The 12814-nt window shown below is 36.1% G+C and overlaps 1 protein-coding gene and 1 long non-coding RNA gene across 2 annotated transcripts in view; one reads left to right on the top strand and one right to left on the bottom strand.

Moving 5' to 3' along the window:
- Positions 1 to 3856: 3856 nt before the first annotated feature.
- mreg (melanoregulin) lies at positions 3857 to 9960 on the bottom strand. The gene is made up of 6 exons (XM_048203066.1): positions 9493 to 9960; positions 9139 to 9245; positions 8525 to 8687; positions 6341 to 6431; positions 6094 to 6257; positions 3857 to 4859 (listed from the first exon to the last, which is right to left on the bottom strand). The coding sequence occupies exons 2-6, from the start codon at positions 9228 to 9230 to the stop codon at positions 4659 to 4661; spliced, it is 711 nt and encodes a 236-aa protein (XP_048059023.1). The 5' UTR covers positions 9231 to 9245; positions 9493 to 9960; the 3' UTR covers positions 3857 to 4658.
- Positions 8694 to 12814, top strand: part of LOC125275791 — a 59601-nt gene continuing 55480 nt past the window's right edge. Inside the window, exons 1-2 of the long non-coding RNA XR_007186504.1 lie at positions 8694 to 8859; positions 9181 to 9318. This is a non-coding gene — a long non-coding RNA (uncharacterized LOC125275791). The remainder of the gene's footprint in view (positions 8860 to 9180; positions 9319 to 12814) is intronic.

Below are 12814 nucleotides of genomic sequence, written 5' to 3'. Positions count from 1 at the left end.
TTTTAAAGGTGCCCTAGAACCAGTTTTAATAAGATGTAATAAAAGTCTAAGGTGTTCCCTGAATGTGTCTGTGAAGTTTCAGCTCAAAATACCCCATAGATTTTTTTTTATTATTAATTTTTTAATTTATTAACTGCCTATTTTGAGCCATAATTATAAATGCACTGATTCAGTGCGCGGCCCCTTTAAATCTCGTGCTCCCCCGCCCCTGAGCTCTCGACTGCCTTAACCAGCAAAAACAAAGTTCACACAGCTAATATAACCCTCAAAATGGATATTTACAAAGTGTCCGTCATTCATGCTGCATGCATGCATCAATTCCTGTGAGTATAGTATTTATTTGGGTGTTTACATTTGATTCTGAATGAGTTTGAGGCTGTGCTCCGTGGCTAACAGGCTAAAGCTAACATAACACACTGTTAGAGAGATTTATAAAGAATGAAGATGTGTTTATGAATTATACAGTCTGCAAGTGTTTAATAATGAAAATAGCGATGGCTCTCTTGTCTCTCTTAACCACATTTAACAGTACATTAGCAACATGCTAACGAAAAATTTAGAAAGACAATTTACAAATATCACTAAAAATATGATATCATGGATCATATCAGTTATTATTGCTCCATCTACCATTTTTCGCTATTGTCCTTGCTTGCATACCTAGTCTGATGATTCAGCTGTGCACAGATCCAGACGTTAATACTGGCTGCCCTTGTCTAATGCTTGAACATGAGCTGGCATATGCAAATATTGGGGGCGTACATATTAATGATCCCGACTGTTACGTAACAGTCGGTGTTATGTTGAGATTCGCCTGTTTTTCAGAGGTCTTTTAAACAAATGAGATTTACATAAGGAGGAGGAAACAATGGTCTTTGAGACTCACTGTATGTCATTTCCATGTACTGAACTCTTGTTACTCATCTATGCCGAGGTAAATTCAATTTTTCAATTCGATGGCACCTTTAATAACTCTAATTGTACTTGTCTAAAAGAAGATAGTCATATACACTTTAGGATGGCTTGAGGGTGAGTAAATCATGGGATAATTTCCATTTTTGGGTGAACTATCCCTTTTAATGTCTCTTTCCTCACAGTCTGGAGCTCACATGCTTGTATCTGTTGCAGCCTCACAAGCTGTTAACTCAGCATGGAATCTGTTGTTGTCTCATCCTTCACAGGCCAGAGACTCAGAACATTGTTAATGTCTCTCTCCTCGTGGGCTGGAGACTCAGAAATTGTTTGTATCTGTTACAGTGTCCCTGGACAGACCCGAGACTCAGAACAATGTATCAGCTATTGTCCAGTGCTGTGATTGGCTGCTGGCAGTGTGGCCCACCCTTCTTTCCCCTTGCTGAACTCATTTGCATAATCTAAAGCACAGTTAGAAAGCTGTTGTTAAAGTTTTACTAATGCATTTCTCACTTTCTAAACCACCATCAGAATATATTTGGCAATGTTCTACACACATGGAATGCATGCATTCAGTTATACATCAACAGCTGAATTTGTGTAAGATGTTGCACTACAAATAGCTGTCGCTGAGAATACTTTCTCTGAATAAGTATGAAATGGATGTGTTTTAGTTTACATCAGTTTTAAGGTTTCAAAACATGTGTGAATGGACTTGGATGGATTCTTGTGGCCTCTCGTTTCAGCCACCATTGCTATATATATATTATTTATCCACCACCAGAAGGTTCTAAGGAATTTTTATGGCCAGGGATTAGTCTCAAGATGGGCGAAAGGCAGAAACCACATGTGGACCAATGAGAAGTCTTCTTGCCCTCTAAGAGGCAGCCTAGCATCCTTATCTGATGGTGTGGGATATGTTTGTGTTAGTCCACCAAGTTCCGATCGAAATGTAGCAAAACATTCTCCACTGTTGCAGTCAGAGAAGGCCACTCCATAAAGCTGGGCCCTGGAATGTGCTGTTCAGTACACACACGTCCTGTGATTTATGAGGCAGAGCAATGAACAGATGTATTTTAATAGGTTTTTGATGCTTTTTTTTTGGTGCTCTTACACCAGACATTCTGCACTTTCATTTATATTTGAAAACAACATTTTATGTTCAGTAACAGCATTCTTTTTTGCTATATTAAAAGGTTAGTTCACCCAAAAATGAAAATTCTGTCATTAATTACTCACCCTCATGTCATTCTACACCCGTAAGACCTTCGTTCATCTTCAGAACACAAAACCTTTTTTAATGTCCAGAATGGTACTAAAAACATATTTAAAACAGTTCATGTGACTACAGTGGTTCAACCTTAATCTTATAAAGCAACAAGAATACTTTTTGTGCGCCAAAAAGTAACCCAAAATAGCAACTTTATTCAACAATATCTAGTGATGGGTGATTTCAAAACACTGCTTCATGAAGCTTCAAAGCTTTACGAATCTTTTGTTTCGAATCAGTGGTTCAGAGCATGTATCAAACTGCCAAAGTCAAATGAACTATTGAAATTTCGACACTTATGACGTAAGGAAGCCTCGTTTACTGAAATCACGTGATTTTGGCGTTCTGAACCACTGATGCGAAACAAGCGATTCGTAAAACTTTGAAAGCTTCATGAAGCAAATGAATCGCCCATCACTAGATATTGTTGAATAAAGTCGTTATTTTGTTTTTTTGGCAAACAAAAAGTATTCTCGTCGCTTTATAATATTAAGGTTGAACCACTGTAGTCACATGAACTGTTTTAAATATGTCTTTAATACATTTCTGGGCACTGAAAAAGGAAATGATCTTGCTGGCCATCGGATTTTATCAAAAAGATCTTAATTTGTGTTCCGAAGATGAACGAAGGTCTTGCGGGTGTGGAACGACATGAGGGTGAGTAATTAATGACAGAATTTTCATTTTTGGGTGAACTAACCCTTTAAGTGTTGCATATAAGAGTTAATGAAGGATACTCCATATAATACTCTATCAAGAGTCTCAATTCATATATCCACATTTAATGTAAAGAACACAGACACACATTTCAAGAGAAAAAGTTTTTTTTTTCTATTTATTCAAATTCACTTCACCATCATACACTTACAATATAAACATGCCTCAGTAATCTGGAATCTCCTATTGGTCTTATAATTCATAGTTACAGATGTGAGTTCTTCAGCTATTTTGATGATTCTGAAAATAGTCTCCCCTTTCTCACAAAAGCATTTGTCTAATGTGTTTAAAGATTAGCCTGTGCCATTTAATCTTCTACATTCCCATTCACTTTGAGCCGAACTGATATCAATCCAAATCCACTTACAAACCCATTTCTAGAAAATTTGGACATTTTGTAAAATGACATAAAATCAAGAATCTGTGATTCGTTAATTCACTTTAAACTTTATTTAACTGACGAAAGTACAAATAAAAGATTTCCAATGTTTTCAATGACCAACTTCAGGACCAGGTCCAGAGAACAGATGTATTGCTTTCTCCTTTCATAACAGCGATTCAAGTTGCATTTCTTGATGCAGCGGCAGACTGTGTTGAGTGTTTACCAAAGTACCTATGTGGCTATATTTAAAGGTGGTAAAGAGGATGTTTTGTTTTATACATTTTTGCAATATTACTTGAAACTGTCTTTACTAACTGATAAAAGACTATTTATTAGGTGCACTGAAAGGAATAATAATAATATACATCATCTGTGCACGAGGTAGGGCCTTAAAAACATCAACAACGCGATCATCGCGTAAACGATTGGCCCTCTGGCTTGTCAATCACTGCCATTACGTTCCTTGTGAAAGACGTGCGCGGATTGGCCCTCTGGCTTTTCAATCACTGCCATGACGTTCCTTGTGCAAGACGTGCGAGATGTGCGTGGCTGCGCGCTCCAGTAACTTTCCACACTCCACAGGCGCCGCATGCAATGTTTTTGCCAGGAGACAGGAGTAACAACTGCAGATTATGAATTACCTGCGGTGAGTCCGACATAATCAATCCACTAACATGACACAGCAAATGCCGGTGGTAAACCCTGTGCGAGTTTTGGGAGAGGTTCCCTCGAAATGAGCTGTGAAGGAGGGGGGCTGTTCTTACGCATGCACTCATTTCAAAAACTCACTAAAAGTCTTTGGTTTCTCAGTCGACAAAAAGATCCTCTTTAGCACCTTTAACAGCAGCATGATGGTTTCTCATGTAAAATCGTCTGAGGGGTCAAAGGTTCACGCACATTAAACGGAGGTCTCCTGCCTTGCCCTACACGGACTGAGATTTCTCTGGATTCCCTTAATCTTTTCACAATATTATGTATGGTAAATGGTGAAAGACCTAAATTCGTTGCAATCTTGCATAGAGAAATGTGATTTTTGAATTGTTTGACAATTGTTTCTCTCATGAAATTCTCTCATGACCCATGTTTTGGTGGATGCTCCTTTTATACCCAATCATGATACCCTTGCCTATTACCAATTCAGCTGTGTACTGTTTCAAAACAGTTTAACTTGGATGTTCTATAATCTTTTCACTTTGGTCCCATTTTTTTTGGAGTGTTTTGCAGCCATCAAAAAAAAAAAAAAGTCAGTGAAAACTTTGGAAATCTTTTCTTCTGTCAGTTATTTAGTTTATTTAAGATTTTTTTTTTTTTTTTGCATTTTACACAATTGTCCCAACTTTTCTGGAAATGCGGTTCTACCTCCAAAACCTGATTATGTCAGTCCTCTGGTCCAGTGGCGTCATCCTCATCATCATCCTCATCCTCTCCTCCAGAGATGTTCTGATTCATACGAGACAGCAACAGAGGCAGATTTATTGCAAGGGGGTTCTCTTCTTCATCATCGTCATCTTTGGGAGGGTAGAAGCGACGAGCCTTGGCCACAAAATCCTCAGCAGCGTCCAGATAAATGAGCCGGTCCTGAGCGAAACATGAATGTATAATTGAGGATGAAGAGGGTCATCTATCTCATGTTCATTTGATAGATGTTCATAGTTGTCTCAAAACCTAGTGATATGCTGTCTAACTAGATAGAATTTTTGGGGAACATGTTTCTTTTCTTTTTTTTTGTGTGTGTGTTACTAAACACTTTCTGAAATTTACATTTAAATTATGCAAGTGGTTTATTACCCAACCTTTTTTACTCCAATGCCCCCCTTCTCTTTGAATCAATACTGCAATTTGAGTGTTATTTCTTTTCAACTCCATGTTATTATTTTTTTAAACAAAAGAAATTCAAGATAGATTTAAACCTTCAGTGTTCTTTTTTTTTTGTTGCAAAAATAGCCTACTTTGCAGACATTCTTTACGGAGACGCCTATAGCATATAGCTACTATACGAATCCATTCAGAATTATTAAACACACCAAAATGAAAAATAAAAATGTAAAAACATTCTGAATGCGTGGAAACTCAATCTGAAGGCGGGTCAATGTCATCAGCGAACAGTTCCGATTCACTACGGTAAGCCTTTTATAAGTGTTTATATTTTAGACATGTCGGGATGGTTTTCATGGGAAACTTCATAAATCCATAAATAGAGAAAAGTTGCTCTGGCTCCTTTAAAATGTGTATGGTGTGGGAGTGGCATAGGTTAGTTATCACAAAAAAGGAGAAAGTTTAACATGGAGCATGCTAAATAAAATAATAATAATAATAAAAATGCACAGTGGAGAGTTCGCTGGCAAAAAGAGAAATGCGACAGAGCTTGTAATAAAACAAGAATCAACATTAGCTTGGCTTTTCTGAGATGGCGAGAACTGGGGGATTTGAAATGTTGTAAAAGAGACGTAGAGATGGTGTTTTTATTGCTCTACAGGTGAGTAAGGTATTTTATTGAACAGATAAATGTCAGAATCTTTAGTGGAAGGGTAATTTATAATAATAAAAAAAAGATTAAAACATTTTGTGCATGTAAATTAGTATAGTTCAAGCCCCATTTTAACATGAAATGCTCTATAAAAAGAGTAATGATTTTTCAAAAGACCCTCAGACAAATACCAGCATTATAATTTTAAAATCCAGTGGCCATTGAAAGATTCTAACCCATGGTTATTTACATGGTTATTTAACTTTTTGTTTTCTGAAAGTTGTGCAGTTGAAAGTTGTGCAAATCATTGTTCATACTTGAGGTGAGTTTCAGTGACGTGCTCACCAGGATGAAGAGGTATCTCTCGGGTGGAGGCTCTTTGCTGTTGAATATGGATGTTTCGGTGTGGAGGGTGTGTAGAAGGGTGCGGGCGGTCGCTGCGTTTCTCATGCGGTCATATGAGGCGGTGGCAGACACAGTCAACAGAGACTCCGCTTCGGCCATGAACCCTGAGAGAATAAACCAAACATCTCAGTGACAGACTGTCCCTAATAGCAAAACATTTGAACAGAATTCTCACACAAACTCTTACCCAGATTCTCTAAGATCATCTTCCATTTATCTCGCACCTCTCTTCTCATGTCTCTCATGGCCTCGATGTCGATGCTCAAACGCCGGTAACCCTACAGGACAGAAGACATGACAGGACTGAACTCAACCATCAAGCATCAAGAATGACACCAATAAAAATTTTACTTTAGTTCTCCCTACATACTAAGTTGGGATAGAAGAAAATATTTTAATTTTAAAAACCTTGATGTTTCTAAAACTGGCCAAATGTGACAAATATTGGGACTTATTTTTCTGACTGTATTTTATTTATTTTTTAAAATTCTATTTATGGTCATTTCAGACGTGTTATATTATTTAGCATGTTGATCATAATGTGTAATTAAAGCATGTGGCGATTAATTTCTGAGACATGTAACCTTAAAAAGACTATCACTGAGTTTAAGATGTGTTCACACCATGTCATAATGGACCCTTTTCACAGACTTTAATGATGCTTTTAACGGTCATCGGCAAAGTTTTTTATGTTTTAATTTTTAAAAATGAGTTTATATTTATAGCACTATACTTTGTATATTCAGTGTTGCCAAATCTTTTCCCACGAATTGGGCTACTTTAACACTGTTGCCGCGGGTTATTTTTCATGCCCGCAGGTTGAAGCGACCACAAATAACATGATATTTAGCCCCTGGAATGCGAATTTTACCAGGGGAATCTCGCCAAAAAATCGGATTTTACTCTCCGGAACATGATTATTACAGGGAGAGCCCCCCCTGAAACATGATTGGGCTAGTTTTGAGTAGCAATTTTTGAGAAGGGTTTTGAGGTGAAAATCTGGCAACCCTGATTATATTACCTTTGCATCAAAAAATGTGCTGCATAACCAATGAATTTCTTTCTCGTTTGTTTGTTCTTGTGCGTCATTCAAGTTCGTTTGTGCATCTGTTTATGTTCGCTGATCAAGGTTTATATGCTAAATTAAATCTGTTCATTCTAAAAATAAATTGAGTCTCTTCAGAAAATTTGGACTAAACCGCTTGATTCATATGGATTAGTTTTCCGATTTATTAATGAACTTTTTGAAGCGTCAATGATCAAGTTGCAAAGGCAACATATGGAAGGACATAATGCTGATTTCAGATTTCATCAAAAAGATCTTCATTTGTGTTCCGAAGATGAACAAAGGTCTTACGGGTTTGGAACGACATGAGGGTGAGTAATTAAAGGATTAGTTCACGTTAAAAAAATTTTTTCCTGATAATTTACTCACCCCCATGTCATCCAAGATGTTCATGTCTTTCTTCAGTCAAAAAGAAATTAAGGTTTTTGATGAAAACATTCCAGGATTATTCTCCTTATAGTGGACTTCAATGGCCTCCAAACGGTTGAAGGTCAAAATTACAGTTTCAGTGCAGCTTCAAAGGGCTTTAAACTATACCAGACGAGGAATAAGGGTCTTGTTTAGCAAAACGATCGGTCATTTTCCAAGAAAATACAACTGTATATGCTTTATATAAACAAAGGATTGCTTTGCATGTGCTTCCGCCAAACCGCACTTTCGTATTCTTCAAAAAGCTTACGCTGTATGTCCTACACCTTCCCTATTCTACTTACAGAACGAACGTGGCGGCAGTTTCATTTTTTTTCCGTAAGTAGAATAGGGAAAGCATAGGACATACAGCATAAGCTTTTGAAGAATACAAAAGTGTGGTTTTGGCGGATCATTTGTTTATATAAAGCATATACAGTTGTATTTTTTTTTTCAAAAATGACCGATTGTTTCTCTAGATAAGACCCTTATTCCTTGTCTGGTATTGTTTAAAGCCCTTTGAAGCTGCACTGAAACTGTCATTTTGACCTTCAACTGTCTGGAGGCCATTGAAGTCCACTATAAGGAGAATAATCCTGGAGTGTTTTCATTAAAAACCTTAATTTCTTTTCGACTGAAGAAAGAAAGACATGAACATATTGGATGACATGGGGGTGAGTTAATTATGAGGAAAATTTTATTTGAAAGTGAACTAATCCTATAAGGTGTGTTCGACTTGAAGCTGCACTGCGCAGAGCAATCGGTGAACGACATCAAAGTACCGCGAGAGCGATTCGGAAGCATTACGGAGCTTTATTAACGGTAATTAAGACATGGCGTGAATCCAGCGTTAGTCATGTCTCCTATTTAAATGCAAATGAATTTTGAACACCGTACATGAGAGCCTCGTTGGGTTTGGGCTCTGGTCTGCAGCAGGTTGTAGAGCGTGCGGTCGTCATCTCTCTCAGAGTGGGAGGGGTCTCCTGGTTCACTCCACAGGTTGGTCTCTTGGTCCCGCCTTCTTTTTGCCTCGCGGTCGAAATATTCTAATGTGTCGTGACTGACACAAACACACACACATAAACAAAATGTAGCCTACAAATACTTTCACCATATGAAGACATTTTAGTGTGAATATCAGTGTGTTTGATATTATATTGTAATTAGCAATGAAACCGGTTATTCATTATGTCAGGCAAAACAACAAAGGAAAAGCAGAAGAACGTTGGACCGTGAGTTATGAATTAAACATTTATGAAAAACTATTTCCACATGTTATAAAGTTGAAGAGTTAGTAGCATTTGCTGTTTTAATTTTAATGAGAAAACTTGTACATATGTTTATAGTTATAATAGCACAGTTTGAACCAAAGTAGTCTAATTTACAAAGATATTTCTATTTTTTTTTTAAAAAATGAGTAGATAGTATTAGCCTAGTTTCTGAACTCAAACTATCAATGGTCAAACAGGCAAGATTTAAAAACAAACTGACCCCACACATCCCCTGAATACCTAAGTAAAGGTGTCTTTTCTTCCTCATCATCATCCTCACAGCAGCAGCAACAGCAGAATCGCACACAGAACCTCTTAAAGGCGGCACCCATCCTCAAAATACAAAACTAGAAGATGGTGGAAGAAAAAGTTCAAGTTCAAGAGATGTAAAACAGCGTCTGCCCCTCCAAGAGAATAAAGGTGAGATTACTGAAGAAGACGAATATAAAACATAAGTGTTTTTGCCTTTGTTCAAGCTGTCAGCATCATTTGTAGTTCTCCAGGTTCTTCAGGGCGAACCTCGTCCCTCAGAGTATCATTTGTCGAGTAATTTCAGATGAAAACTATGTAATGTATTGTTTTGATGGAACTTACCCAAGAAACTGCTGGCAAAATGCTGAATCCATCAATTCAAGTCTAAACGCAGTTTTCTCTTATTCAGAAGCGAAGCATCTTTTGGGGCCCAGAGAGCAACTAAAACATTTCAGCGTCTCTCTAGAATGAATAGCATCACAGTTTAGTCATGAGTCTGAGCCGTGTAACCTGAGGCCATCACAGACCTCTAAATAAAGCCACTCATCCTACAGCCCCAAAACACAAATGTGCTTTTACCTCTGGGAACGTTTTCAACAGTTCATTTTGGGATTGCATATCCAGCACTTTATAAGATTTTTAGTAAAAATGAAGCAGGTTTGAAGGAATAATAGTGATTACATAACACAGTTGCTCCATATTATTATGAAAACCAATAATCCTAAACCTCCTGCTCAAATTTCATGAAAAAACTCATGTGCTCATGGCAAAATAATCAAACCAGTAAATACCAGACTTGAGAAACACATAAAAGCAGGTCGGTGTTATTTTATAAACTATTACTGTTTTTATTACTATTTTGAACAAAGCTTTTTAGTTATTTTCAGAAAGCAATTTTAGCGCTTTAACTTAAACTTATTACAGTTATTTGCCAAGGCAACATTTTTCATGCTTGTTCAGTTACATTTTTTCATCTAATATATATTTTTAATATTAATGCTGTCAATCGATTAACTAATTAATTGCACACCTAACATTAAAGTTTTTAATATATTTTTATATTGAAATACTTTCACATTGAATCTCCACAATAATGTAGAAACAACATAAAGATGGTATATTTTAAATAAATAATAATATTTTAAATTGTTTAATGGCATCTTTTTACAAAGCACTATGATTGAAGGCCAGTATCACTAATACCAGCACTGATACTGATGTCTCTATTACATGGATTTTTTTCTCTCAATTTTAGCTATTAATTATAGCCATTCAACACTGAATATTGAAAGCTATCAAATTTTAACAGACCCACTTTATATTAAGTGGCCTTAACTACCATGTACTTACATTTAAATTAATAATTTGATACAATGCACTTATTGTGTACATACATGTTTTTACATTGTACTTAATTGTAATTACATTTATAATTACACTGTTGACCCATCCCTTAACCCTTACTCCTACCCTTAAACCTACCCATACCACCAAACTTGTCCCTAACCTTAACCATACCCCACCTCAATAGCTGCAAATGTGTTTTGGAGTACATTATGAACCCAATAAGTACATTGTACTTATTTTTTTGATGTAAGTACATAGTAGTTAAGGCCACTTAATATAAAGTGGGACCATTTTAACATATAAGTTTCACATAAACCCATTGTAACAAATGTCACAATTTAGCTGTGCCTTTAATATATCAGGGCTCAATGCTAAGGTTTTTTTTTAAACTTGCCCCAAAGGGCTGGTTTATATTTTTTCTTACCCTGCTAAAATGCACAAAAAAGTTATTGTTTTTGACCCATGTAAACAATGTTTTAATATTTTCAGGTAGGTCTGGTAAATATATAGAAATTGAATAATCAAATACTGCACAGTTTTCATTGCATAAATTGAATATAGATTAATACTTATTAAAGCTACAAAAGTTCTTCAGTCAAGAGCAGTGAGTGATTAACTCTGTCTTTTGTTCTTTGATTAACTTTAATGACTGCTGTCACTTTAAAGGGTTAGTTCACCCAAAAATGAAAAATTCTGTCATTAATTACTCACCCTCATGTCATTCCACACCCGTAAGACCTTCATTCATCCTCAGAACACAAATTAAGATATTTTTGATAAAGTCCGATGGCTTAGTGAGGCCTCTATTGCCAACAAGATAATTAACACTTTCAGACGCCCAGAAAGTTACTAAAGACATATTTTAACTGTTCATGTGACTACAGTGGTTCAACCTTAATGTTATGAAGCGATGAGTACTTTTTGTGCACCAAAAAAACAAAATAATGGCTTTATTCAACAATATCTAGTGATGGGCGATTTCAAAACACTGTTTCATGAAGCTTCGAAGCTTTACAAATATTTTGTTTTGAATCAGTGGATCGAAGCATGTATCAAACTGCCAAAGTCACGTGATTTCAGTAAATGAGGCTTCGTTACGTCATAAGCATTTCAAAATTTCAGTGGTTCACCACTGGGGGGTGTGACTTTGGCCCACAATTATTTTAATGTTATCACGTTAGAAATCTGGGCCTTTTATAAAGTAAAATTTACATAAAAATCTGTTTATGCATAAAAACCTATTTAAAAAAATATTTTTTAATTTATTTATATAAATTTAAAAGATATTACGAATCCTCCAAAAACTGCACAGATGTTGAGAAAAAACATTAATAAACAGAGTAAAATTACATTGGTTTTTAAAAAATATATTATATTGTTACAAAATTACATTTTGTTGCCTGGGGTCTCCAGAGACCCCGAAGACCACGAATGTAACTATTTTTTTACACTAACATAAAAACAAGATATCATTTTTTTTATTTTTTTTTATTTGTAGATCTTAAAAGTGTTAACCACCGTACAAAGTCTCATGCCATTTGGACAAAGAGAACATTTTTTATTTGAGCAAACATCATTTGCGGGTCAAAAAGACCCTGAAGACTGCGTGAACCACTGTAGTCACATGAACTGTTTTAAATGTCTAGTAGCTTTCTGGGCATTGAAAGTGTTAATTATCTTGCTGGCAATGGAGGTCTCACTGAGCCATCGGATTTTATCAAAAATATCTTAATTTGTGTTTTGAAGATGAATGAAGGTCTTACAGATGTGGAGCGACATGAGGGTGAGTAATTAATGAGAGAATTTAAAAATTTTAAATTTTTAGGTGAACTAACCCTTTTAGATCTGATGTACATGAGGCAGATCTGACACACATCCTATATTTTCACAAATCTTTATGTTCATTGAACACTTTTTAACTCATTTAAGACTGTGCTTACGAGGATACTCGACAAAACAGGAACTTTGTGTTTTTGTCCATTCAAGCGCGAAAGAGAACTCAATGCGGTGCTGGAATGCGGTCTGTTTGTTCACAGAGAGCCGCTTCACAGACACGCACCAGTACAGATTTAAGATCTTTTTTGTGTCTTATCGCGCTTGAATGGTTTAATAGCACTTGAATGAATGATAGCATGATCATATAGGCCTACTGTAATGCAGCTAAAGGATGACAGAAAAAAATGGACGCCGTGTTAATTGCATTAAATATTTTTAATGCGTTAAAAAATGAACTGACAGCCCTCTAGAGGTATAGTGTAAAAAATATGTTGTCAGGATCAAGGTTTGGCATGATGTCTCTTTAGAAATACAATACAAA

The sequence above is a fragment of the Megalobrama amblycephala genome, linkage group LG9 (genome assembly GCF_018812025.1).
Source record: "Megalobrama amblycephala isolate DHTTF-2021 linkage group LG9, ASM1881202v1, whole genome shotgun sequence".
Classification (NCBI taxonomy): Eukaryota; Metazoa; Chordata; class Actinopteri; order Cypriniformes; family Xenocyprididae; genus Megalobrama; species Megalobrama amblycephala.
Note: the sequence above shows the minus strand (reverse complement) of the source record. Positions and strands in the feature narration are given on the sequence as shown.